Source organism: Neofelis nebulosa, chromosome 10, assembly GCF_028018385.1.
Source record: "Neofelis nebulosa isolate mNeoNeb1 chromosome 10, mNeoNeb1.pri, whole genome shotgun sequence".
Taxonomy (NCBI): Eukaryota; Metazoa; Chordata; class Mammalia; order Carnivora; family Felidae; genus Neofelis; species Neofelis nebulosa.
In genome coordinates this window covers 109,338,886-109,362,309 of record NC_080791.1, presented here as the reverse complement: position 1 = coordinate 109,362,309, position 23,424 = coordinate 109,338,886, and the positions used below count along the sequence as shown (strand labels likewise).

Sequence of the window (23,424 nt, the reverse complement as noted above, 5' to 3'; positions counted from 1 at the left end):
TCTCGGGAGGGGATGCTACGCCGGGCTCGGCTCGCCTCGGCTCGCTTCGGCTGCGCTCGGCAGGCTGCGGTAAATCCGGGCTTGCGGCGGCTGGCAAAGGCTGCGGCCCGGTGGTCCCTGCTGCGCGCTCGGAGCCCCGAGAGCCATGCAGATGTCCTACGCCATCCGGTGCGCCTTCTACCAGCTGCTTCTGGCCGCGCTAATGCTGGTGGCGATGCTGCAGCTGCTCTACCTGTCGCTGCTGTCCGGGCTGCACGGGCAGGAGGAGCAAGACCAGTATTTCGAGTTCTTTCCCCCGTCCCCGCGGTCCGTGGACCAGGTCAAGGCGCAGCTCCGTACCGCTCTGGCCTCTGGAGGCGTCCTGGACGCCAGTGGCGACTACCGAGTCTACAGGGGCCTCCTGAAGACCACCATGGACCCCAATGATGTGATCCTGGCCACGCATGCCAGCGTAGACAACCTGCTGCACCTGTCGGGCCTGTTGGAGCGCTGGGAGGGCCCGCTGTCCGTGTCGGTGTTCGCGGCCACCAAGGAGGAGGCGCAGCTAGCCACGGTGCTGACCTACGCGCTGAGCAGCCACTGCCCTGATATGCGCGCCAGGGTGGCCATGCACCTTGTGTGCCCCTCGCGCTATGAGGCCGCTGTGCCCGATCCCCGGGAACCGGGGGAGTTTGCCCTGCTGCGGTCCTGCCAGGAGGTCTTTGACAAGCTAGCCAGGGTGGCCCAGCCCGGGATCAACTATGCGCTGGGCACCAATGTCTCCTACCCCAATAATCTGCTGAGGAATCTGGCCCGTGAGGGGGCCAACTATGCCCTGGTAATCGACGTGGACATGGTGCCCAGCGAGGGGCTATGGAGAGGACTGAGGGAAATGTTGGATCAGAGCAAGCAGTGGGCGGGCACAGCGCTGGTGGTGCCCGCCTTTGAGATCCGCCGAGCACGCCGCATGCCCACGAACAAGAACGAGCTGTTGCAGCTCTATCAAGTAGGCGAGGTGCGGCCCTTCTATTATGGGCTGTGCACGCCCTGCCAGGCGCCCACCAACTACTCCCGCTGGGTCAACCTGCCAGAAGAGACCTTGCTGAGGCCTGCCTATGTGGTTCCCTGGCAGGACCCCTGGGAACCATTCTACGTGGCCGGAGGCAAGGTGCCCACTTTCGACGAGCGCTTTCGGCAGTACGGCTTCAATCGCATCAGCCAGGTGCCCAAAAGGGAGAGGGCAGGGGAAAGGGGGTAGGAGGAATGGCGGGCTCTGGGAGCTATGAGTAGTCCTGGATGGAAAAGAGCCAATGAGGAAGGACAGTCATAGTTCAGGAGGTGGCTGGATGGTGTGGAAGATCCAGGATGCCTCCAGAGGAGTGGGGATGCTGGAGAGAGGCTTTAGGGATGTCAGTCTTGGCCCTAGAAATGTCATCCAACTTCGCTGACCTGTCTCTCCCCCAACAGGCCTGTGAGCTGCACGTGGCAGGATTTGATTTCGAGGTGCTGAACGAAGGTTTCCTGGTTCATAAGGGCTTCAAGGAAGCTCTGAAGTTCCATCCCCAAAAGGAGGCCGAAAATCAGCACAATAAGATCCTTTACCGCCAGTTCAAACAGGAGTTGAAGGCCAAGTACCCCGACTCCCCTCGTCACTGCTGAGCCCTTCCCTCCCCTAGTCCGAGAAGTCTCAGCCTCTTCCCTCCTTAGGCCGTCCCTCAGGCCTGACAGGGGTAAGAAATGTCACTCCACTTTACAGTGGTAGCTGTGGTGTTGGAACACTGGACTTGAATATGGGGTGCTGGGATCAAGTCCTAGCTTTACCACTAACTAGCTGTGTGGCCTTGAGCAAATCCCATTTCCTCTCTGAGCCTCAGTTATCCCATCTGTAAAAAGGGAGGTGAAAAATACCTACCTCACAGAACTGTTGGGAGGCTCAGATGAGATGCTACATGTGAAAACATTCTGTAAGCTTCGTACAAATGTGAAGTATTATTAATATTATTACAGTATTATTGTTGTTATTGTTATTAACAATCTTGGGTGGGTGGGCAGTAGGAGAGCAAAGAGTATGAACAGGGCAGAACTGGGAAGTCGGAGGACTTAACAAAATGAACTTTTTGGAAAGAAATCAGATGGAGGCGTTGGATTTACTTCTTAGCTTTCGGGCAGAAGCCTACACCTCCTGGTTCTTCCAGGCCTCCGCCTTCAGGAGCTCTGGAGAAGGGAAGAGTCTGCAGGTTCCGTGCCAGATCTGTACCCTCGAGCAGGCTGGGCTGGGCTATTTGCCTACCGATGACCATATGTAAATAAATGAGTGTTCACACCTACAGCTGGCTCCATTACTCTCCCGAACCTGGCGTGCAGGGGGTGGGGTCGCGGGTTCCTCCCTTTCACGCGAGGGGCGGGGGGACCGGGGAAGGAGGTAGCTGCGGACCGAGGGGCGCGGACAGCGGGGCAAGAAAACCACAAGGGCCTTCTCCACCAGCCGTAGGCCTGCGCGAATGTCGGCCGGTTGCCATGGAGACCGGCCCCGCGGTATCCCAGCATGCCTCGCCCCCAGCTGCCCAAATGTGAGCTCGGCGACGGGCGCCTCCTGATCGCGTACACGGAAGTGCGGCGGGCCCCGCCTCCCGGGGAAGAGGCAAGGGCGCGACGCTTCCGGGAGCCCGGCGGCCGCGGGCACCTCTTTGGGGAGTTTCAGACGTCAACCCGGAGGCTCCACTCGCCGCGGTGCGTAACGCTGCTCATGGCACCTGGTTCGGCCCCTCTGGCCAGTGGGTCGGAGCTAGCCCAGTCAGGGCGGAAGCGGGGACCTAACCGGCCGGACGCGTGCGGCGCCGCGGGGCCGCAGCTGGCCGCCGAAGAGCCAGTGATTGCCCCGCCCGCGGCGCCGGCGCAGACGGGAATGGAAGCGGGCGGGAGGGTCCTGGCGCGCCGCGCCGCGCAGGGTCTGGGTTGGCTTCCTCGAGGGAGAAGAGTCGGTCTTCTGTAGAGGCCTGCCCTCGAAATGCTTGCTCACTTTCTAAAAATATAAATTGAGTGTGCCCAGCGCCTTACAAGTTTCCTTTCCGTCCCTTATCCCTTGCAATCTTTACAACACTCAGAATGGCGAGGGTTACCCTCTTTTTGCATCAGGGTAAGGAGGGGAGGTTGTGATTAAATTGGCTCACTCGTTAGAATCAGAGACCGCTGGAGACAAAGTAAACGTATATATTTAACAATGAAGAGGGATGGCAAAATTTGGGAACTGCAGGAACTGGGGCTTGACAACGGGAAAGATGAGGCTGGTTTGGAGAACTGAGGGTTTTCAGGTCAGGTTCAGATCATTTGTGAAATCATTGAGGAATGTGACTAAACTGTCCCGTGAGCCAGTTATTTTACAGAACTGGAATTGGTGTCGAGGAAAGTGAACAGTACCTGGTGGGTTTGCTACCACTACAGGGCCCTGGGGCGACCAAGAAATAAATGCCTGCCCTGAAAGAGTGTGCTTTGTTTAATTTTTTTTATGTTTATTTCTGAGAGAGAGAACGCGGGCGAGCTTGAGCGGGGGAGGGGCAGAGAGAGAGAGAGAGGGAGACAGAATCTGAAGCCGGTTCCAGGCTCTGAGCTCTCAGCATAGAGCTGGAAAAGGGGCTTGAACTCACAAACCGCCAGATCACGACCTGAGCCGAAGTCAGTTGCTCAACTGACTGAGCCACCCAGGCGCCCCAAGAGTGTGCTTTGTTTAGTTTTGCATTCGCACATGCTCTAGCCGTGAAGTGAGTAAGTACTATGCCAGATGAATAAGGTACATGTGCATCCCTGCCCTGGTGAGGCTTACGGCCTGGTTGGGCAAACGTGAAAATGGGCAGGGAGGACATGTAAATAAATAGGGCTTCCCGGAGGGAGTGGTGTCTACATGCGTGTAAAGGACTACAAAGCCATGCCCGGGGAAGTGGGAAGAACATCACCAAATAGAAGCCTCCAGTAGGCAGAGAGATTATCTGTTGAGAGGACTCTTTAGTCTTCCTCGTAGGTGACGCCTTGGCAGCATTGTTACCGCTCCTTCCTCCTAAAATTCTTTCTCCCATGACTGAATTTTTCCTCTTCCGCCTCTTGCTAATTTCCTTCTCCTTTGCAGGGGTTTCATCATCTGTCCCTTTGGTGACCCTGGGAGTTCCATCATGGACTTCTTCTCCACACATTCTGCCCTGCTGGTTGCACCCTCTCCCAAGGCCTGAAGAACTCACTATATGCTGATGACCATCACATCCCTGCAGCCCAGACTTCTCTCTGAGGCTTACACTCCTCTGCCCCCAACCCTGCCCTTTCTCTCGTTTTGGGGTCTCTGTACATGCTATTCGGTCTGCTTGGAAAGTTCCCTCCCCAGCCATCCCAGCTCATCTGTCTGCAAGCCCTCCCTGCTGATGCAGCAAGGATCTTCCTCTGTAAGCCCTCACTGTTGGAGCAAGCTCCAGGTTCCAGTTAGACGGCTCTGCCATATGCCCCCCTCCCCAGTCTTAACTCTTCTCACACCACAGTACAGTTCTACTTCTCTGCCTCTCTCCCAGGAACCTGTAAACTTGAGGTCTGTCTCAAGTTGTTTATTTGCCTCGTTGAGCACAGCGTCTGCCGTACTGTCTGACGGTACCTGGCGTATATTAGACCTTTAGTAAATATCAGATGAGTATCTAGAAGAAGGAATGATTAATAGTGTTCATTGTTGCTGAGAAGTCAACTAAGATAAGCACTAAAAAATACCGGCACCGGGCACAAGGAGATTGTCGCTTAAGGCCACGTGATTCGCCTCAGCCGAGGGTGATGCATAGAGAAATGGAATGGAACACCCTGGGGGATTCAAGAGTAGGAACAGCCAGAGCCTTGAAGAGTGTAGCTGTGAAGTGGGAGATGGGGAGCGGTTAAGTGGAATGGGGCAAGGTCTTGTGCTTCTGCTGTTTCTAAATGGCGGGGGGGGGGGGGTAGCACTGATCACGCCTGAAGTTTCATGGGAAGGAGCCATCAAGAGGGAGAGCTGCAGGAGCAGTGGAGATGGGGACGCTGTTAGCATGAGGCTCCAGAGGAAGCAGAAGGACATGGGCTTTGACCCAGAGCACAGTGAGAGGACAAGAGGATTGCAGAATGTTCTCCAGAAGAAAAGTGAGGTCATTCCAGGCAGAGAGATCAGCAGGAAGGCGTAAAGAGGAGGATGGAATGGTGTACTTAACGACTGACCCTTAGACAGTGGGGTGAGGAAAATGGACCAGTGCAGTCACAAGTTTGGGCCCAGTCCCAGAGGCAGTGGGGAACCCATCCTCGGTGTTTCCCATCTTCTGGACCATCCCCTTGGCCGGCATTCCGCAGACTGGGATCGCCAACAGTGTCCAAGGATGTGAGCGTTTCCACGGCTCCCAGGCTTCTGGGAGATGTACAGACAGGGCTTGGTTTGGCTCCCGGCAGGGCCAGTCTCCTGCTTGGAACTAAGGGCAGTGGCAAGTGATGGCTCCCCTCCTTCTCCCAGAGCCCAGATGCCCGTGCAGCCTCCAGGCAAAGACACGGAAGAGATGGAAGCAGAGGGTGATTCAGCCGCTGAGATGAATGGGGAGGAGGAAGAGAGCGAGGAGGAACGGAGTGGCAGCCAGACTGAGTCAGAGGAGGAGAGCTCAGGTGAGCCCCCGCGGCATACACCCCGGTGCCCACCCGCTCCTCCTCAGCCAGCCCTGACCGGCCTCTTGTCCCAGAGATGGACGACGAGGACTACGAGCGGCGTCGCGGCGAGTGCGTCAACGAGATGCTGGACCTGGAGAAGCAGTTCTCAGAGCTAAAGGAGAAGTGAGTGGGGGGCGCCCAGGGCTGGGTCTTCGGGAACCCGGGGTGAGGAGGCAGCAGGCCTGGTGCGGGGCAGGGGTGGCCGAGGGCCTCATGCGCGGGGCCTGCCACGGAGCAGGCGCTTGGCCTCGTGTTTGAGGGACAAACGTGCTGCCTTTTACCCCCCAGGTTGTTCAGGGAACGGCTGAGTCAGCTGAGGGTGCGGCTGGAGGAAGTGGGGGCTGAGAGAGCGCCTGAATACACAGAGCCTCTGGGGGGGCTGCAGCGGAGCCTCAAGATCCGCATTCAGGTGGCAGGTCTGCGGGCTGTCCTGTGCTCTGGACCCCCTCCCTCCTCCTCTGCCAGAGCCCATGGTTCCCTTCTTTTCTCATCCCTGCCCCGCCCAGCCTTGCTCCTGGCTCCCCTCTTTGGAGCCCCGGGTCCCTGGCCAAGCGGGGCCTCCCATCTCCCTCCCCCTGCAGGGATCTACAAGGGCTTCTGCCTGGATGTGATCCGGAATAAGTACGAGTGTGAGCTGCAGGGAGCCAAGCAGCACCTGGAGGTGAATGGGGCTGGGCGTGCGGGGGGGGGGGGGGGGGGGGGGGGGGGCCAGACGGAAGTGGCTGGGCCCTGCAGCCCTGCTGAGCGGCCCCGCCCCTTCCAGAGTGAGAAGCTGCTGCTCTACGACACCCTGCAGGGGGAGCTGCAGGAGCGGATCCAGAGGCTGGAAGAGGACCGCCAGAGCCTGGACATCAGCTCTGGTGAGGCTGCCCTGGGCCCTGCTCTGTCCGTGCCCACCCCTTGGCGGGGCCTCCGCTGCCCTGCCCGCCCGAGGGGCGTGGAGGAGGACCTGCTTCTTGGGGTCACTGTGGGGACTAAGTGGAACCAGGCACAGAAAGGACCCGGCCCAGTGCCTGGTGTAGAGTGGAGGCTCACAAAGAATGGGTCTCCGTACCCTCCTCGGCCCCTGCTCTCTTTCCAGAACAGGAGGTGTCATTCTGACGCAGCCACCCGTACAATAGCCACAGTCCCTTCTGCGTCCACAGCGCCTGTGTTCGTATGGGGTCCTAAAGAGGCCAGAATTGTCATTGTCCCACTGTCCCCTAAACAGTTGAAGAAACCGGGCTCACCAAAGTGCAGCGACCTCTCTCCTCGGCCTGCACAGCTGTGCCATCTGGGCCTGAGCTCGGCTTCCAAGCCCCGGGCGAGGGTGCCCTCCACCGCCGCGGGAGGCAGAGGAGGGGTCAGGGCCGGCCTGGCTCGCGTGAAAGGCCCAGGCTACAAGGGTAGGGTGCCCCGGGGGCTCCGGCGCCTCGCTCCTAACTCCGGGTCTGGGGGCACAGAGTGGTGGGATGACAGACTCCATGCCGGAAGCAGCGCAAAGACTTGGGATTCTCTGCCGCCCAGCAAGAGGAAGAAGGCGCCTCTCGTTTCTGGTATCCTTCCACCCACGAGCACCCAAACCGGGCAGGACGTCCAGACTGGGGGAGGGGGTGGAGGACACGGAAGACAGAGTCAGACTAGACGCATTTATGGTCATTTGGCCTCATGTAGCCCTGTCCAGGCAAATCCAACCGTCAGGGAGTTTCTGTGGGGCCCTGGGTCTCTCCTGGGCTGTGTGGACCCTAGAGACCCAGGAGCGTCCATTCAGTGACTCCCCATAACTTCTTTTGAGGCCCTTTTGGCTTTCCCACAACGTCCCATCCCGGACAGGTCCCAGACTGTCCCACCACCCCACCCACCCCCACTTTCCACCCTCGGGATGCCTTGCTGCCCATCTCTGCCCCTCCGGTGCTTGTCTCACATGTTACCTCCTCTGTGAAGCCTCTCCTGGTTTCCCCCCCACACTTCCCCAGTGACTATGGCTTCTCTCTCCTCTGCATCCCCGTGGCCTAAACTGGGGGCACCCGCATCCCATATAGGAATAATTGCCTGTCACCTTAGGCATGAGCCCTTTCAGCTCAGGGTCTGCTGAGCCTCTGTCCCTCCTGACGTCGTCCAGCACAGACTTGAATGGAATTCTCATGCCCTTGTCTGCACACCGGGTGTTCCCGCGGCCTCAGGTTCTCGGGGCGCTGGCTGCCTGGTGATGGCAGGCAGTCCAGGCAGGGAGGGAGGAGACAGGGCTGCAAGGCCTTGACGGGTGAATGGAGGTGAGGGCATGCAGGTATCAGGTACAGAGGACAGAGCGGATGGTCCCCAGAGGGGAGCGTGAGACCAAGGGAGGGTCACCTCCACGATGGAAGAGACTGGAGTGTATGTGTAGAAGGGGCCGGATGAGGGGTCAGAACAGAAGGAGCAAGGTCCCTGAGTGGGTGGGATGGGTGTTGGACTGCTGACCTTTAAACTGGAGAGAGGAGGTGAGGGGGAGCCAAGGGTAGGTAGGGGTGTGGCTCCGTACCCCCCCCCTCCAAGAACATGGGAACCAAGAGGTAGGAGGCAGAGCCTGCTTTCTAACTCTGGTCCTGAGCCCCTCCCCACTGTGGTGCCGCCTCCCCCAAGTGTTGGAGCTCCGGGGCAGAGGCCTGTTGCCTACCCCCTCCACTGGGCTTCCTGCTTTCCTTGACCCCCGCTGCAGGTCCTTACATCGTGTACATGCTGCAGGAGATTGACATCCTGGAGGACTGGACGGCTATCAAAAAGGTGGGGCCGGCACCCCCTGCTTTGGTCTTGCAGGCTCACCACACGTGGGCTTCCTGAGGGCCTGAGAGCTCTGCTCGTCCCTCGGCACCCCCTGCCTTCAGCCCAGGTCCCCTGGCATTGCTGTCAGCTCACAGGCCCCCCTTTGCCTGAGGCTTCCCTGCAAGAGGGACCTTTTAGTCTGTGTCAGCCCCTTCCTCCTTCCAGGGCAGGTTTTGATGGGATAGGAGGAAGGGAGGGAGGGAAGGCGGGAAGGCAGCTGGGCTGGCCTGGCCTCTGACTGGGAGACCACATCACAGCCTTGCCTAGAAAGGGTCCTCCGCTCCCCACCCGTGTGGATGCAGCACTGACCCGGCAGCCTCCCCCTGCCCCCCCCAGAGGCTGATGTGGAGGAGGGCACTTGCCAAGCTGGAGGCAGACTCTCAAGGGGGGCTCTTCTTCTCACCCACCCAGGCTAGGGCGGCTGTGTCCCCTCAGAAGAGAAAAGCAGATGGTAAGAACCACAGGAGCTGCTCTGCCTCCTGCCGCCCCCCTCCCCCAGCCCAGCCTCCTAGAAAGGAGCCCAGAAAGAGGCAGTGCTTGTGTCACATCAGTGGCCCCAGTTAGAACGGTCTGGGTCTGAGGGCACTTTGGGAGTTTGGGGAGCAGGACCCAGGGTGGGGGTGGGGAAGCTCTAGGTCGATGGGGCTAGGGGATGGAGCCCCCCCCACAACCAGGACTGGTCAGGGAGGGCTGGAATGCTGAGCCCCAGCAGTGGGGTGGCCCTGGTGGGCCCATGGCTGCAGAGCTGCCCTGGGCCAGACCTAGGCAGCTCCTCCCAGCCCCCCACAGGCAATGGTGCTCCTCCCTTTTTGGTTCACCTTTTCACCTGTGGCGATTTTCCCCCTCCCGCCTTCCCTCAGGACCTTGACCCTGCCGTTCAGAGCCTAGGGGCCCCTCAGAGCAGCTGGCAGCAACCCCAGGATTTGCATTTTCCTGCTGTGGGAAGGCGGACTGACAAACCCCTCAGGGTCTAGCCAGGCAGCTCCCTGGTGCTGCTGCTGGGCCTTCCTCTCCAGCCACCACTGGTCTGGACTCCTCTGCCCTCCTCGGAGGCCTGCACAGCTGTGGCCCAGAGCCGCCCTAGCCAGGCAAGACTGTCTCCTCCGTCCCCAGTGAGCCCGCCACCTTCCCCTCCCAAAGGTCAGCCTCCTCTGTGCCCTCCCAGACAAAGAAGATGTGGCTCATCTTAAGCCAAAGCAACATCCTCTCTGCTGACCTCGGACCAGTCACTGAGCCAGTGATCTGGGCCCCACTTCGTGGGATCTCTGACCCAGGAATTATATTTGGGGGGCCTGTCTCTCCTGGCTGTCGCTAGAGATGAGAAGTCTCCCCGAGTCTTCTCAAGGAGGTTCTTGGTATCTGTCTCCCAGATTTCAGGGACTGGAATTAAAACCTCTCCTGGGACTCTGCTATGACCTATGTGTGTCTGATTTATGCCTTGCGAGGGAATCAGGGCTCTCATGGGGGGAGCCTGAGTCGGGCAGTGTCTTCTGAGATCCCTGGTACCTTCCTACAGCAGGAGCCTACCTGCTCCGAGTCGGGGTAACGAGAGGGTAAGGGGGCGGCTCTTCCACCATACCCTCCAGGAGTGGGGGACCGGGCCCTGGATGACCAGGGGCTCGTGAGCAAAGCCCAAAGCAACACGTGGCACAGGCAGACCACGTGTTCTGGGGTGGAGAAGGGGACCGTGTGCTCTGTGCTTGGAGACTGGGTCATGCCTGCACCTGCCCCAGTCACTTGGCAGATTGGTGAGGCAGGCTGGCCGGGCCTGTGTGCGTAGGAGGCAGCTGACAGCACCGAGTGCTGACGACCTCACAACCAACCCCCCCCCCCCCCCCCATTTAGCGCCGGGTGTTAGAACCACCCCCAGAACCTCAGTTAAGCAAAGGGGTTAGTTTCCATGGAGACACGGCATCCTTTCTCCATAGCAACCTGATATTCCAAAACCCAAGTTAGGCTGGGGGAGGAGTCATCTGTGACCAGCAGGGGGTGCTCTCCCACAGGGCTGACCCCAAGACCACGCACAGATGAGCAATTGACCAGACTTAAAGGTGCCCCAAGGGCAAGACTTGGGCCTGTGGGGAGCCAGAAGGGCCCAGCTTAACCCCTTCCCGCCTGCCTGTGTGGTTTGGGGAGGCTGCTAAGGCTTCAGGATGCACTGTGCGGGGGTGGTGGCCCCGCAGCTGGGGCCCCTGGGGTGGCACTTCTACGGAGGGGGATGCCTGCCCCCTTAGGCTGGGCCCAGAACAAAGAGGAAGTGGGCACTGCCCAGGCTGAGTGGACACACAAGAGTTAACTGGCGGGGCGTGACAGGGCGAACCGCCCTCAGGAAGTGTTACTCACCACCGGGAATGTGAGCGCGCTGTTGCCTTGGGGGCTGGATTCTCTTCCTGAATCCTGGGAGAAACCGGGAGAAACCGAAGGAGCTCCCAGCCATGGAAACCCCTGGGGAGCCAGAAGCAGGCCCTCTCGGAGCCCCCAGCCTGTCCAACTTCGCACCTGGGCACCTGGAGAGAGAAAAGTTAGTGAAGTTGGAAGGGCAGCCCGGTGGGGCAGGGAGGGACGGCAGTCTGTCCCAGGGCAGAGAAGGAGGAAAGGGTCGGGCAAGGGTCCCACCCCCCCCCCCCCGGACCCCTGCTCCAATCTGGTGACCACTCCTAGGCCAGCCCAGGACCCGCTCTACGACGTGCCTGGGGCCAGCGGGGGGCCGGCGGGCGGGCCCCAGCGGCCCGGGCGCACCGTGAGCCTGCGGGAGCGCTTGTTGCGCACACGGCCCGTGTGGCTGCAGCTCCGGGCCAACGCGGCGGCTGCACTGCACGTGCTGAGGACTGAGCCCCCGGGGGTGAGTCTGGCCCCCTGACCCCAGGACCGGCCAGCGGAGGGTGGCGGGGAGAGAGGCTGGACACGGAGGTCCCGAGCCCTCGACCCCTGTCCCTTGCAGACGTTCCTGGTGCGGAAATCTAACACTCGTGGCTGCCAGGCCCTGTGCGTGAGGCTGCCTGAGGCCAGCGGCCCTTCGTTTGTCTCTAGCCACTACATCCAGGAGAGCCCTGGGGGTGAGCAGGACTGGCCTGGGGGGTAGGGGCTGGAAGCAGTCAGGGCAGGGCACAGGGGTGTTCCCCAGAAAACAACCACACTTCCCGTCCGTCTCTCAGGCGTCTCCTTGGAGGGCTCAGAGCTCACGTTCCCAGACCTGGTCCAGCTCATCTGTGCCTACTGCCATACCCGGTGAGCCTGGCCGCAGGGCGCCTGGTCTGCGTTGGTCCCTGCTCCCTGGGACATCCTGTCCTCCCAGCCCCTCCAGGTCCTGCTAGCCCCCAGAGCCCTGAACATCCCTCACCCCTGGCTTTCTGTTTCCCTCTCTGGCCTCAGGGACATCCTTCTCCTCCCACTCCAGCTCCCCAGAGCCATCTGCCAGGCAGCCACCCACAAGGAACTGGAAGCCATCTCCCATCTGGGCATCGGTAAGGGGTCCTCTGCTGCCCATTGCACAGATGGACAAGCTGAGGCCAAGGGGGAAAGAGAAGGCACAGCACATGGGCACACAGCCTGAGCCTGTGCCTTTCCCTCGGTCGGGCACCCTCCCCGAGCCTCCCTGAGACCCCCAAATGCTTTCTCTTCCCTAGAGTTCTGGAGCTCCTCCCTCAATACCAAGGCTCAGCCGGGCCTGTCTGAAGGCCCGCTGCTGCCCCGGCTGAAGCCCCGGTCCCCGCAAGAGCTGGACCAGGGCACAGGAGCCGCCCTGTGCTTCTTCAATCCCCTGTTCCCAGGGGACCTGGGCCCCACCAAGCGGGAGAAATTCAAGAGGAGCTTCAAAGTACGCGTGTCCACGGAGACCTCCAGCCCTCTGTCTCCACCTGCCATGCCACCTCCCCCGGTCCCCGTGCTGCCGGGGGCAGCCCCCAACCAGACAGAAAGGTTACCCCCTCACCAGCTTCTGCGGAGGGAGAGCTCTGTGGGGTACCGTGTGCCAGGGAGTGCCAGCCCCAGCCTCCCACCCCTGCCCTCCCTCCAGGAGGTAGACTGTGGCTCCCCCAGCAGCTCAGAAGAAGAGGGGGCGCCAGGGTCCCGGGGAAGCCCAGCCACCTCACCCCGCCTGGGCCGCCGCCGCCGGCGGCCGCTGCTCCGGTCCATGAGCTCTGCCTTCTGCTCCCTGCTGGCCCCGGAGCGGCAGGTGGGCCGGGCAGCCACGGCGCTGGTGGAGGACCGACACACGGCCGTCGGCCAGCTGGTGCAGGACCTGCTGACCCAGGTGCGGGCCGGCCCCGAGCCCCGGGAGCTGCAGGGTGTCCGAGAGGCACTGAGCCGGGCTCGGGCCATGCTGAGCGCGGAGCTGAGCCCTGAGAAGCTGCTGCCGCCTGAGAGACTGGGTGAGACTCCGGCCCAGGCTTCACGGGCTCGGCCCACCTCTCCATTCATTCCAGCGCTACCCATTCTCCGCCTCTCCCCTGCTATTCTCCCACCTCCCCAGGTCTCCCCCTCCCTTTCACCTCTCTTCCTCCCCGACTCCCCCCCCCCCGCCACCCCCGCCCTGGGACTCTGGCTCCCACTCGCGCCCTCGTTCCCCTGACCCTGGCCGCCTCTCCCCCGCAGAACACCTCTTGGAGAAGTCTCTGCATCGCTCCGTGCTCAAGCCTCTCAGGCCCATCCTGGCGGCCCGCCTGCGGCGCCGGCTTTCTGCGGACGGCTCCCTGGGCCGCCTGGCTGAGGGCCTCCGCCTGGCTCGGTCCCAGGGCCCCGGAGCCTTTGGGTTCCCCCTGAGCCTGCCCTCCCCGGGAGAGATGGAGCAGGTGCGTCAGAAGCTGCTGCAGCTGCTCCGTGCCTACTCACCCAGTGCCCAGGTCAAGCGGCTCCTGCAGGCTTGCAAGCTGCTCTACACAGCCCTGAGGACCCAGGCCGGTAGGCCCCCTCCTACCACTCCCTGCCAGCCCCCTGCCGAGTCGGGGGGGGGGGGGTGGTGGTGCAGAAATTCCAGAACAGCACAGGTGGGGGGATGGGTCCAACACTCCCATCTCACAGATGGTGCCACTGAGGCCCAGAGAGTAGAACCTCCTCTCCACAGCCCCTATCTGTGGTCGCCATAGAGACCACATCACCCGAGGCCTGGCGGGTGGAGGGGAGGGTCACCGTATGAGGCAAGGCGTGGATACCGACCCTGGGACCCCAGAGGAGTCTGAAGCTTCCTCCTCTACCACCCCACAGGGGAGGGTGCAGGGGCAGATGCGTTCCTCCCGCTGCTGAGCCTCGTCCTGGCCCAGTGCGACCTTCCCGAGCTGCTGCTGGAGGCTGAGTACATGTCAGAGCTTCTGGAGCCCACCCTGCTCACCGGAGAGGGTGAGGGAGCCCCTCCTCGGGCCGTCTGCCTGTCTGTCTGTGGGGGGCCGGGGGGCCTTAGGGGCCCCCGAGTAGGTGGTGGGGGCCGGGGAAGGGCCACCCGCCCTCAGCCTGAGCTACATTCTTCCCCTCGTGTCCCAGGTGGTTACTACCTGACCAGCCTCTCGGCCAGCCTGGCCCTGCTGAGTGGCCTGGACCAGGCCCACATGCTCCCCCTGAGCCCCTCCCAGGAGCTACAACGTTCCCTCAACCTCTGGGAGCAGCGCCGCCTGCCTGCCACCCACAGCTTCCAGGTAACAGGGCCTCCACGTTGCCCACCCCCCCCCCCCACCGCCAAGCCCCCAGGGGGTGGGGGGTGGGGGGTAGGGGTGGGGCAGGGGTGCCTGTTGGTTCTGGCACCTTCCCGGCGCAGTCCCCTCCTTTTCCCAGTGAGACCCAGCAGGGGGAATTCTGGTCTTACATCACCGTGCCAGAGAAACAGCACCCTGTGTGGACCCGATGTCAAAGCCTAGCCTTTCTAGACAGGGTGCATTCCATGTGCCGGCACCGTGCTCCGTGCTCTAGGGGCTCAGCCCCGCAGCTTCATAGAAACTCCGAAGTTTCTATTATTAGGACCATTACTCTCTCCATTCTACAGATAAGGAAACAGACAAGACACGGGGAGGGAAAGGGACACGGGTGGCAAGCTCAAGCCCCAAATCCTGGCTTCCAGCCCCCACATGGGGCTCTGGCCTTCCCTGGAGTCAGGCTCCCAGCCCATGCTCCCCTCACCTTCCCCTCCATCCAGTCAAGGGATCCTTCCTAGCCTTGGTTAAGAGTTTAGACGTTGTAGCCAGATCCTGGGTTCAAGTCCGGGCGGGCTCTGCTACTTTCTGTTTGCAGGAGCGTGGGCAAGTTATGTCACCCCTTTGTGCCTCGATTTCTTTATCTATAAAATGAGGTCATGGTACTTACCTCGTGGGGTGGATGTCAGACTTAAATGAGTTCATGCAGGACGAGTGCTGAGAACACAGAGTAGTATGGTTGTTAGGCTCCCTGCAGGGGCGTGCGGGAGCCATCCTCCTGGCCTGCCCGCAGCTATGACCCACTAGCCAACACAGCTCTCTCCCTTCCTCAGAGCGCTGCTTGAAGCTCACCTTGTCCAAAAAGCTTCTGTCACTTGGTTCTACCTCTGGATCTATACCACCCAGTGCGGAGTCTGCACTGGGGGCCTCAAGCTCTGTGGGCAGATACATACCAGGCAGGATTGAGCTCTCGTTTTCGCTTCTCCTCCTGCACAGCACCTCCTCCGAGTGGCCTATCAGGACCCCAGCAGCGGCTGTACCTCCAAGACCCTGGCCGTGCCCCCAGGGGCCTCAGTTGCCACCCTGAACCAGCTCTGTGCCACGAAGTTCCGAGTGACCCAGCCTGACACATTTGGCCTCTTCCTGTACAGGGAACAGGGCTACCACCGCTTGTCTCCTGGAGCCCTGGTCCACAGGCTTCCCACAACCGGCTACCTCGTCTATCGCAAGGCCGAGTGGCCCGACACCCATGGGGCCGCACCTGGGGCTGCAACAGAGAGGGACAGTGGGGAGCTGGAGGCAGGGGGCAGGGAGGAGGAGGAAGGGGGCCGGGGAGATGGGATCATCGAGGTCAAGGCCGGTCCTGGGGACAGCAGGGGAGAGTCTGAGACAACTGGTGAGAGGGTGCAGGGAAGCGTGGGCCAGGCCAGGGGGGGCCCTGCCCCACCGGGGGGACCAGAGGCTGAGGGAAGCAGAGCGGCAGAGGAGTAGCCGGGAGCGGCCAGAAGGGCCATTTGGGACAGAAAACCCTGAGCTTGCTGGGAAGGCCTTTCAGAGCCGGCCATCAGCCCCACCCCTCTTAGCCTTCCCCACCCCGGGCCGCTCCCGTGTCCGCCACCAGCTCTGTCTGATATTTGTCTCTGTGATCACACCTGCTGGGGTGGTCCCCAGACTGGCTGCAGCTGTAGCCCCAGAGCACCAGAATAAAGCTGAGGGGGGTCTCCCCGCCGGAGGTCAGCCAGCCTGTAGTGGTCAGTGTGCCCGACCTCTGGCAAAGGAATGGGGCACTACGCAGGCAGCCCTTCCAGGCTGGGGGCTTCAAGGCCCTGAAAGGCTTCACCTCCTCCGGGGAGCCCAGTCCAGCCCTAGCCTGCCTAGAGGGCCGGCAGCTCCCAGCTTCAGTGTCCTCACCTGCAGAGTGGAGGTGCCATTGCTGCCCTGCCTTCTCGCCGAAGTCCTGCGGGGGTCAAGTGGACGGTTTTGCTCCAAAGCAGAGCTCAGACTGGAGGCAAGGGGAGGGAGGGAGGTGGGATGTTAGCAGGACCCCCTCCAAGGGTCTGTTGTCTGCATTCACTGAAGGTTCTCGCCCGCGCGGGGGAGATCCTGGAGATCAGGCTCTGCCCAGAGAGCACCCAGGCCCCAGTCTTTCGTCAAGATGGGAGATCCTGCCAGTGCCCTTGCATCCCAGGGGTATTGGACAGGGGAAGCGGGCTTCTGAAATGGAGGCGGTGGTCGGGGGGGGGGGGGGGGTGCTCGGAAACCATTTTCTCTGCACTTAACTCTTTTGGACCTCACAAGAGATTTCCCAGGAGGCTGGGCATGACTTATCCCACAGGGAGGCTTGGGAAAATGACTCCTAAGATATGGCACAGCAGCCAAACCAGGGTGTCCGGCTCCAACTACGCCCTCGATTGTAAAACACCGATAAATTAACCCTAAAGGCCCCACAGCCCCAAGGGGGTTCCAGAGCAGGGGGCAAATCTGAGCAAAGACAATGCCAGTAGCGACCACCAGGGGGTGCGTGTGGCCCAGGAAGTGGCAGAGGGGGTAATTAAGAGGGGTGAGGACGTCTCAAGGGCTGCATACCCTTGCAGCCTCCGGGCAACCTGGGGACAATGCAGGGGCAGTCAGTGCAGGCTCCCTTGGAGTCCGGGATCTGGGTGAGACAAACTTCATAGGGATCACTCCCTGGGAAGGAACTGTCCCCTGCTGGAAGGAGGACCCCAGCCAGTCTCTGGGGGCACTGCCTCAGGCGCTGAACACAAAGGGACATCAGACCGCCACGTGTGTCAGTCATGACAGCTGGAGGTAGAAATCCTGGACACTGGGATTTCGGACAATCCAGATACAGACACCACCAGATCTGGGTGCAGGGCTCCCAAATTTCTCACTAGGCCATCAGCCACTCTACCCTCTCCACCCCCCACCCCCGCTCCAAGCTTCTTGCTGGTTGGGAGTCTCCCTCTTTTGTACGCCCTCTCTCCCTGTCCCAAGCCCACCCCCAGTGCCTTGAACAGGGCTGGGCACCACAGAGGCACTCAATAAATGGGAAGCCGGGAGGTTAAGGGAGGGCCGGGTTCTGGGAACCAAACACAGGATGTCTCAAATTCAGTTCCAGAGGAAGACCTAGAACGGTTGCCAGGGGTGCTCAGAGAACCCCAGGGCCGGATGTGGAGCTCGGCTCACGGGAACTAGCACCGGCAGAGGCTTCTGAGCCCCTGCAAGCCCGTCCTAATCCCTTCTGTGCTCAATCTCAATTCCTGGCTCTGGAAATTCAGCAACACCCCTAGCAGTGGCTCATCGGAGCACCGCCAGGCCCGGCCAGAGGGAAACAATGTGATCTGGCAACAACAGCAGGCTGTGCGCTGGGATTCAGCCTCGCCCCTCCCTCATCCCTGCCTCCCACCTTTGGCCTTCTGGAAGAGGAAGTCACCCAAGAGGCGCCACACCTTGCCCGGCACCCACTGCTGCAGAGCAAGGCCAGACATTCGGCTCCCAAGGAGCAGCTAAGTCATTTCCTCACTTGGAAGTGTTGCTCTGGTCACCCCTAGAGTCACTGCAGCGCTCTTTGTGCGTTTATTGTCTGTCTTCCTCACTAGGCCAGAGCCAGGTCGGCCTTGTTCCCCTCTAAATCTCGGGGCGCTAGTACAAATGCCTGGCCCGGAAGTGGCACTTAGTGGATACATGTAGAATGATTCGGGAAGACTCAGCCTAACAGTTGGCGGGAGCTCCCGGGGCCGGGGCGGCGCGTTCTCCACCACTGCCGCCAGGGGGCGAGCAGGCCCGTTCCCAGGCACACGCCTGGCCCCCTTCTGGCGGGAGGCCACCCGGGGAACCGCTGCACTCCGAGGGCCTGCACTCTGCCAGGTGCCAGGGGGGAAGCATCCCCACGGTGGGGGGGGGGGGGGGGGGGGGGGAGGCTCTGGCACCGTCCTGGGAATGGGAGTCCTGCCAACAGAGGTTGGTGGGAGGGGAGCCAGGAGCCAGGCCCTGTGGAGTGGGGGCCCAGGGGGCGGGCGGAGAAAGGCAGTCAGTCATTGAGACCCCTGCTGCCACCCTCCCTCACCTTCAACGCAGAGCATTTGACACCCTGCCATGATCTTGTGACCCATGTTCACCCCTCCCCCAGTTTGACACACAGAAACATCGTGACTCACATCTGTGCACAGAACGTGTGACATCCTGTGTGCCACGGTCACGTAACACTAGAGGGCCCCCCCCCCCAGCCTTAACAGGAACACTTGGAGTGTTAAGAACACCTGGAGACTGTTAGGCATTCGTTCCCAGCGGGATGGAACACAGTGACACACACAGACCCCTCCTCCGAGCCACACCCTGACACAGACATCTCTAGATGTGCAAACTCAGGGACCTCCCCTCAACGCCCTCAGGGTCAGAATGTGACCCCCGTGACAAACATACACGGGGACAGGCTGACCCAGAGACATGTGATGACTGGTACGCAGGGACTCCACGACAGACACCTACCCATGTAGCACTGCAGCGGCCACAGCCCAGTCCCCTGCTCTGACACTGAACATGGCGAAGGAAGAGCACACACGCACGCACACATGCGTTTATACTTCTGATCATGCAGAAGTCCAAGCCCTTACCTGACTAATCTCACTCCAGCCCTGGCCTATCTCTGCCACCACTCAGCCATTCCAGCCCACGGTGGACCCTGGTGGGGGCTGTGAGATGCTGAGAAGACCCCCGGGGGGGGGGTGTGGCAACCCCACTGGCCAGGCAGGAGGCAGAGGCCGGCAGTGCTGGGCGGGGAGGTCTGAGCTCATCAGATTCCAGCCTGAGTGATTCACGGGAAGCGCCTGGGGAGGATCTGAGAGGGTGGGGGTGATGACCCAGGGGCTGGGGCTTTGGGGGCCTGGGTGGGCTTCAGCTAAAAGGTCTTGGGTCCAGAGCTAGCCCCTAGTCTGGGAGGGGGCTTCCTGAGGGGTGGCCCAGCCTGAAGGGGTGTCTGTTGGGTCTGGCCCCTGGGAGGGGCTTAGGACACAGAGCTGAGCCTCAGGATGAGACAATCGGCCCCTCCCGTCCTCCCCACCCGGGGCCTGGGCCCCTGACCCTAGGCCTTCCCAGCCCCAGCAGCTGGGTGTCTTTAGCAGAGGTTAGGCCGAGGGTGGGGGGCAGGGGTGGGGTGACCTTCGCGGTCATCTTGGCCCCTGGGGCCCTCAGGCAGGCAGCCGGAGTGGACCCCAGAGGCCCCGAGGGGACCGACCTGACTGGCATAGTCCGGGCCGACAGGGTTACAGACCCTCACTGCCTTGCCAGGCGAGGCCTCTGCCAGAGAGCGGAGAACACAGGGCTGTCCCAGCGCCAGGGACGTTTTTGTGCCGAGATGCAGCTGTCTGTCCTGCCACCTTCTGAGCCCCCTGCCTCCCTGGCTGGGCCGGTGCTCAGAGGACCCAGCTGCTCCTGCAGGGTGACAGGAAGACAGGATGGGGCTGGAGGCAGGACAGGGATACAGGAAGTGCCTTTCTTGGAAGTCTGCACCAAAATAGTCTGTTCTGTCCCTACTCTGGGTCTCAGTGTCCCACGGGGGAGATATGCGTCACCAAGGAGACCCTCGCCAGGGAGGGGCCTGAGCTGACCTTAATCTGGCATTTGCTCACAATCCTCCTCCCCTCTCCTACCCCCGCCAGCCCCCACCAAGCCTGCCTCGGGCTCTGCTCCACTTTGAAGTCCTAACATAAATATCATGTCTGCTTGGGTTCCCCTTCCCGGCCTGGTCACAGCCCCCAGACCTGGCTTCCACCCCAGCTGGCCCTGGGGGTGCTTGCTGGGGGGAGGGGGGGGGAGCCTGGACCACCCAGGGAAGGTGATGAGCCAGAGACGCCGGAACAGGAGTGGGGAGATGGGGCGAGACACCAGAGACGGAGAGGGAAGATAGGGAAGTGGACAGAGAACAGAGGGACAGACTCCAGAGACCAACAAGGTGACCATCTGGGGACAGAAGAGACAGAGAGACCCCAGAGAGTGACAGGAGCTGCTGGAGATTCCTGACACAGAGAGGAAAGAGAACAGAAAGAGTGGGAGGGACAGTGAGACGAAAGATCCCTGGGGCAGTGAGGGGGCAGGAAGACAAGGGAAAGTTCCAGGGTGAGGGTGGAGACGGGGAGGCTGACACTGAGGTAGCAGTGGGAAGGACGTGGTGGAAAAAGAAACATCTCTGGTGAGAGGGTGACCAGCCATCCTTGTTGGCCCCGGGGCTAAGGGGGTCCCCAGCATCTAGGACCTGCAGTGCGGGAGAGTCCTCAGTCCCAGGACTGGTTGGTCATTCTAGGGAACAGGCCCTCTGCCAGATGCCTCAGGGGCCACAGAATCCTCACCCACAGTTACCCTGCCCAGCCGTGGACGAGGAAGCCGCAGCCAGGCCAGGGCCAGGATCTCCACGGAGCCTCACAGCCAAGGGGCACAACAGAGGAAAGACAGGATCAGCGAGGGCCAGGAGAGCAGCCGTCCCCTCCTGGGGTCCCCAGACTCGGGTACAGTCCCTGCTCTGCCTCCGCCCTGTGACCTGGGGCAAGCCTTGTCCCTCTCTGAGCTGTGAAGACACCGAGCAGAACAGCCAGGCCCTTCTAGCTCTGAGGTGGGCTCCAGGACTCCCTTCCTCGGGGCAGATGTGGCCAGAGGTTCAGGTCAGGCATCTGCCAGGAGAGGGACCGGGAGCCTAGCTGTGCCCAGGGTGGACGATGTTTCTCCCCTCACAGGTGTGGGCCTGTGGGGACACACGCGCGCATCACCCGGCTGTGGATACCCTCAGCAACGCCAGCCCCACGCCAGCACACGCACTCACGCGCACATGGCCACGTACAGGCACCCAGGTACACACACCGGCACACCCAGTCTCTCTCTCTCCAGGGTGGGCTCCACCCCCCAACCTCCCACCAGCTGTCAGAACCCCTTTCCCCCCAGGCCTGGACAACAGATACCTCTTCTTCCTGGGCCCCACCTTCTCCAAGCCTCTCTCTCCCACCCCCTTCCGCAAGTCTCTCCCATCCAGAAGCACCCAGGGTGCGGCACCAGCACGTTGGGAGGGGAAGGAGGCCAAAATCGCTGCCCTCCCCCAGGCTCCCCTCCCTCCCCACTTCTGCCCTGGGATCTCCCCCACCTCCCCTCCTGTGGCTCCCACCCAAGACCAGGCGCCTCCTGCCCACCAGTTGGCCCTTCCTCTTGCCAGCCTGAAAGCTGGGGTGGTTTGGGAAGAATTTAGAAATGGAGGGAGGTGGGGGGATGGGGACAAAAGAAAAAGGAGGAAAGGAGGTGATTTGTATACAAAGCAATGTGCTGGCTCAGCGGCAGACCGTGCCAAGGTTCTAGGACGCCTGCCCAGGGGGCGCCCCCCAATCATACTCAACCCCCCCATCCCGGCTGTTCCGCTAGGCTCTCTTCAGGCCAACCCCTCTGCAGGCCGCCTGCACCCCCACCCCCACGGGCCCACACACTGCATCCAAAACCACTGTCTGGCTTGTCCCAGTAGCTGGAAGACAAGGCTCCTTCTGGGGAAGTGGGCTTCTGTTTTCATGCCCGTCTCAAGGTGAGCTCTCCTCATATGGGCCATGATCGGAGCAGAGAACTCCAGCCTCCCAACCCACGCTGTGAGCAGAGCTTGGCGTCCTGAGCTGTCTCCATCCCTGCTGAGAAGACCCAGTGGCCTCAGGCCCCAACAGAGAAAACAGACTGTGGTGACAGAGAAGCATCACACATGATTCCCGCCAGTGGTACAGCCCAAGCTGTCCTCCCCTCCCGGACTGCGCGCCTACAGACCCACAGAGTCACGTTCTGAGTGTGCCACCCATCATGGCGCGGCTCACCATGAATGAGCGCAGCTGCCCGGGTCCCTGTCTCCAGCCGTGCATCTAAAATCTCACCCACACACCCACACACTTAGCCACCCATCCGTCCATTCGCTCAGTCCTTCCCACATCCATCCGTTGTCACTCTGTCCACCCACCCGTGCATCCACCCATTCTCCTACCCAAACACCGGTCCACCCATGCGCGCAATCATGCATCCCCCCCCCCCCCCCCCCCCGTGCAGGCACCCGCGATATATCCGCCCACCCATCATCCGAGCATGTATTGCATGGATTAGCATCTACTCTGTGCTGTGGGGGAAGTCAGGCTCAATGGAGCTGCCAGAAAGGGTAAGGGTAAGACCTCAACCAGCCCCTCTCTCTCCCCTCCCCCCACCCAGGTCCCTGTTGCTGTGCCTATTGCAATCCCCAACCCCCCCCCCCCCGCCCGCCCCCGCCCGGGCTCAACTCCACACCTCCCATCCTGGATGGGAGCAGGGGAATGCTAGTCGCCTACCTGAACTAGGTACCTAGGTGTGGCTCCAAGCCTCATTCTCAACCCACCGAACCTTTAGCTTTGTGGGGGTCAGAGGTGCCCACCCCGGCTCCTCTCTACTACCCGCCCCCCCCCCCCCGCCCTCCTCATGGCTCAGCCATCTCTCAACTCGCAAGTCAGCCCAGCCACACCATCTGGAATTTGGCCTTTGACCCTCTGCCTCCTGCTTCTCCTGCCTGCCCTCCAACCCTTCACCCCAACTGAGGCCGGAGTCCTGACCTCTGATCTGACCGGCCTACTGGCCAGACGGCTTGCAGCCTCCCCTCAGACGCCCCAGCAGCACGGGCCATTGCCCGAATCATGACTGGGCCCCGCCACACCCTTGGATCAGGCTCCGGCCAGCCCCTGAGGAGCCTCCACAGGCTGCCTCCCCCAGCCCGGCCCGCCCTGCTGCCCGGCTCTCCAGCCAGCTCCCTCCCCTCTCCCAGACTATTGCAACAACTTCTTAACTGGTCCCTGGCCTCCAGTCCCCCCTCCACCCACCACACACCAGCCACAGGGAACTCCCATCATACCTCTTCCCCATGGTCCCCATGATGGAGGCCAGCCTTTTAGGGGTAGCTTACTGCCATCCAATCCAGGCCTCTGCCCGCTTTCTGACGTTGTCCTTTCACTCCTGTCCCTCACTCCAGGCTCAGTGGAGTCCTCTGTATTCTCCAAAGGTATCTTGACCTCAGCACTTTGTCTAGGATGCCTCCCCCCATCCTCTCGATGCCATGCCCAGTTCTCAGACCCTGCTTGATGGCTCCTCGGGGCACTGCGGCAACTAGAGTACTGGGATGAGCCAGGAGGCCTTGGTTCTAGTCCCAGCCCTGCCACAGACTTGCTCTGAGACTCCCTGGGCCTCAGTGTCCCTACCTGCAAAAAAGTTTACTGATTCCCAGGGATCTCCCAGTTCTGAAATGGCCTGACTTCTGGGGAAGGCTGGGTGAGTGTGGGGAGCAGGTGGGCTTTCCCTCCACACAGCCTCATTCCCCCAGCATGGCCCAGGGCCT

General features: G+C 61.4%; 3 protein-coding genes across 5 annotated transcripts; all 3 read left to right on the top strand.

Moving 5' to 3' along the window:
• The first annotated feature begins 23 nt into the window (after positions 1-23).
• B4GAT1 (beta-1,4-glucuronyltransferase 1) lies at positions 24-2,306 on the top strand. Its single transcript, XM_058689734.1, has 2 exons — positions 24-1,201; positions 1,447-2,306. Exons 1-2 carry the CDS (start codon positions 146-148, stop codon positions 1,636-1,638), a joined length of 1,248 nt encoding a protein of 415 aa, XP_058545717.1. The 5' UTR covers positions 24-145; the 3' UTR covers positions 1,639-2,306.
• Positions 2,307-2,567: 261 nt separating this feature from the next.
• Positions 2,568-9,860, top strand: BRMS1 (BRMS1 transcriptional repressor and anoikis regulator). 3 transcript variants are annotated; one of them, XM_058689737.1, is made up of 11 exons: positions 2,578-2,709; positions 4,100-4,406; positions 5,477-5,622; positions 5,697-5,787; positions 5,953-6,080; positions 6,246-6,325; positions 6,428-6,524; positions 7,107-7,199; positions 8,342-8,406; positions 8,857-8,896; positions 9,306-9,860. In XM_058689737.1, exons 3-11 carry the CDS (start codon positions 5,484-5,486, stop codon positions 9,311-9,313), a joined length of 741 nt encoding a protein of 246 aa, XP_058545720.1. In that variant the 5' UTR covers positions 2,578-2,709; positions 4,100-4,406; positions 5,477-5,483; the 3' UTR covers positions 9,314-9,860. The 3 variants fall into 3 exon arrangements, with proteins under 3 accessions (XP_058545719.1, XP_058545718.1, XP_058545720.1); XM_058689736.1 differs by lacking the exon at positions 4,100-4,406 and having other exon boundaries at positions 2,568-2,709; positions 6,461-6,524; XM_058689735.1 differs by lacking the exon at positions 4,100-4,406 and having other exon boundaries at positions 2,569-2,709.
• Positions 9,861-10,389: 529 nt separating this feature from the next.
• Positions 10,390-15,800, top strand: RIN1 (Ras and Rab interactor 1). Its single transcript, XM_058689732.1, has 10 exons — positions 10,390-10,966; positions 11,107-11,287; positions 11,387-11,501; positions 11,601-11,673; positions 11,818-11,909; positions 12,072-12,815; positions 13,039-13,344; positions 13,648-13,779; positions 13,921-14,072; positions 15,060-15,800. Exons 1-10 carry the CDS (start codon positions 10,881-10,883, stop codon positions 15,552-15,554), a joined length of 2,376 nt encoding a protein of 791 aa, XP_058545715.1. The 5' UTR covers positions 10,390-10,880; the 3' UTR covers positions 15,555-15,800.
• The last annotated feature ends 7,624 nt before the right edge of the window (positions 15,801-23,424 follow it).

What these genes read in the sequence shown, in the direction of transcription:
- BRMS1 (XM_058689735.1), top strand. Translation starts at nt 5,484, where the DNA reads ATGCCCGTGCAGCCTCCAGGCAAAGACACGGAAGAGATGGAAGCAGAG. An exon ending in GAGCCTGGACATCAGCTCTG is followed by an intron (nt 6,525 to 7,106) that starts GTGAGGCTGCCC and finishes CTGGGGGCACAG; the next exon opens with AGTGGTGGGATGACAGACTC. An exon ending in GAAGGCGCCTCTCGTTTCTG is followed by an intron (nt 7,200 to 8,341) that starts GTATCCTTCCAC and finishes CCCCCGCTGCAG; the next exon opens with GTCCTTACATCGTGTACATG.
- B4GAT1 (XM_058689734.1), top strand. Translation starts at nt 146, where the DNA reads ATGCAGATGTCCTACGCCATCCGGTGCGCCTTCTACCAGCTGCTTCTG. An exon ending in GCTTCAATCGCATCAGCCAG is followed by an intron (nt 1,202 to 1,446) that starts GTGCCCAAAAGG and finishes CTCCCCCAACAG; the next exon opens with GCCTGTGAGCTGCACGTGGC.
- RIN1 (XM_058689732.1), top strand. Translation starts at nt 10,881, where the DNA reads ATGGAAACCCCTGGGGAGCCAGAAGCAGGCCCTCTCGGAGCCCCCAGC. An exon ending in CATCCAGGAGAGCCCTGGGG is followed by an intron (nt 11,502 to 11,600) that starts GTGAGCAGGACT and finishes TCCGTCTCTCAG; the next exon opens with GCGTCTCCTTGGAGGGCTCA. An exon ending in TGTGCCTACTGCCATACCCG is followed by an intron (nt 11,674 to 11,817) that starts GTGAGCCTGGCC and finishes CTCTGGCCTCAG; the next exon opens with GGACATCCTTCTCCTCCCAC.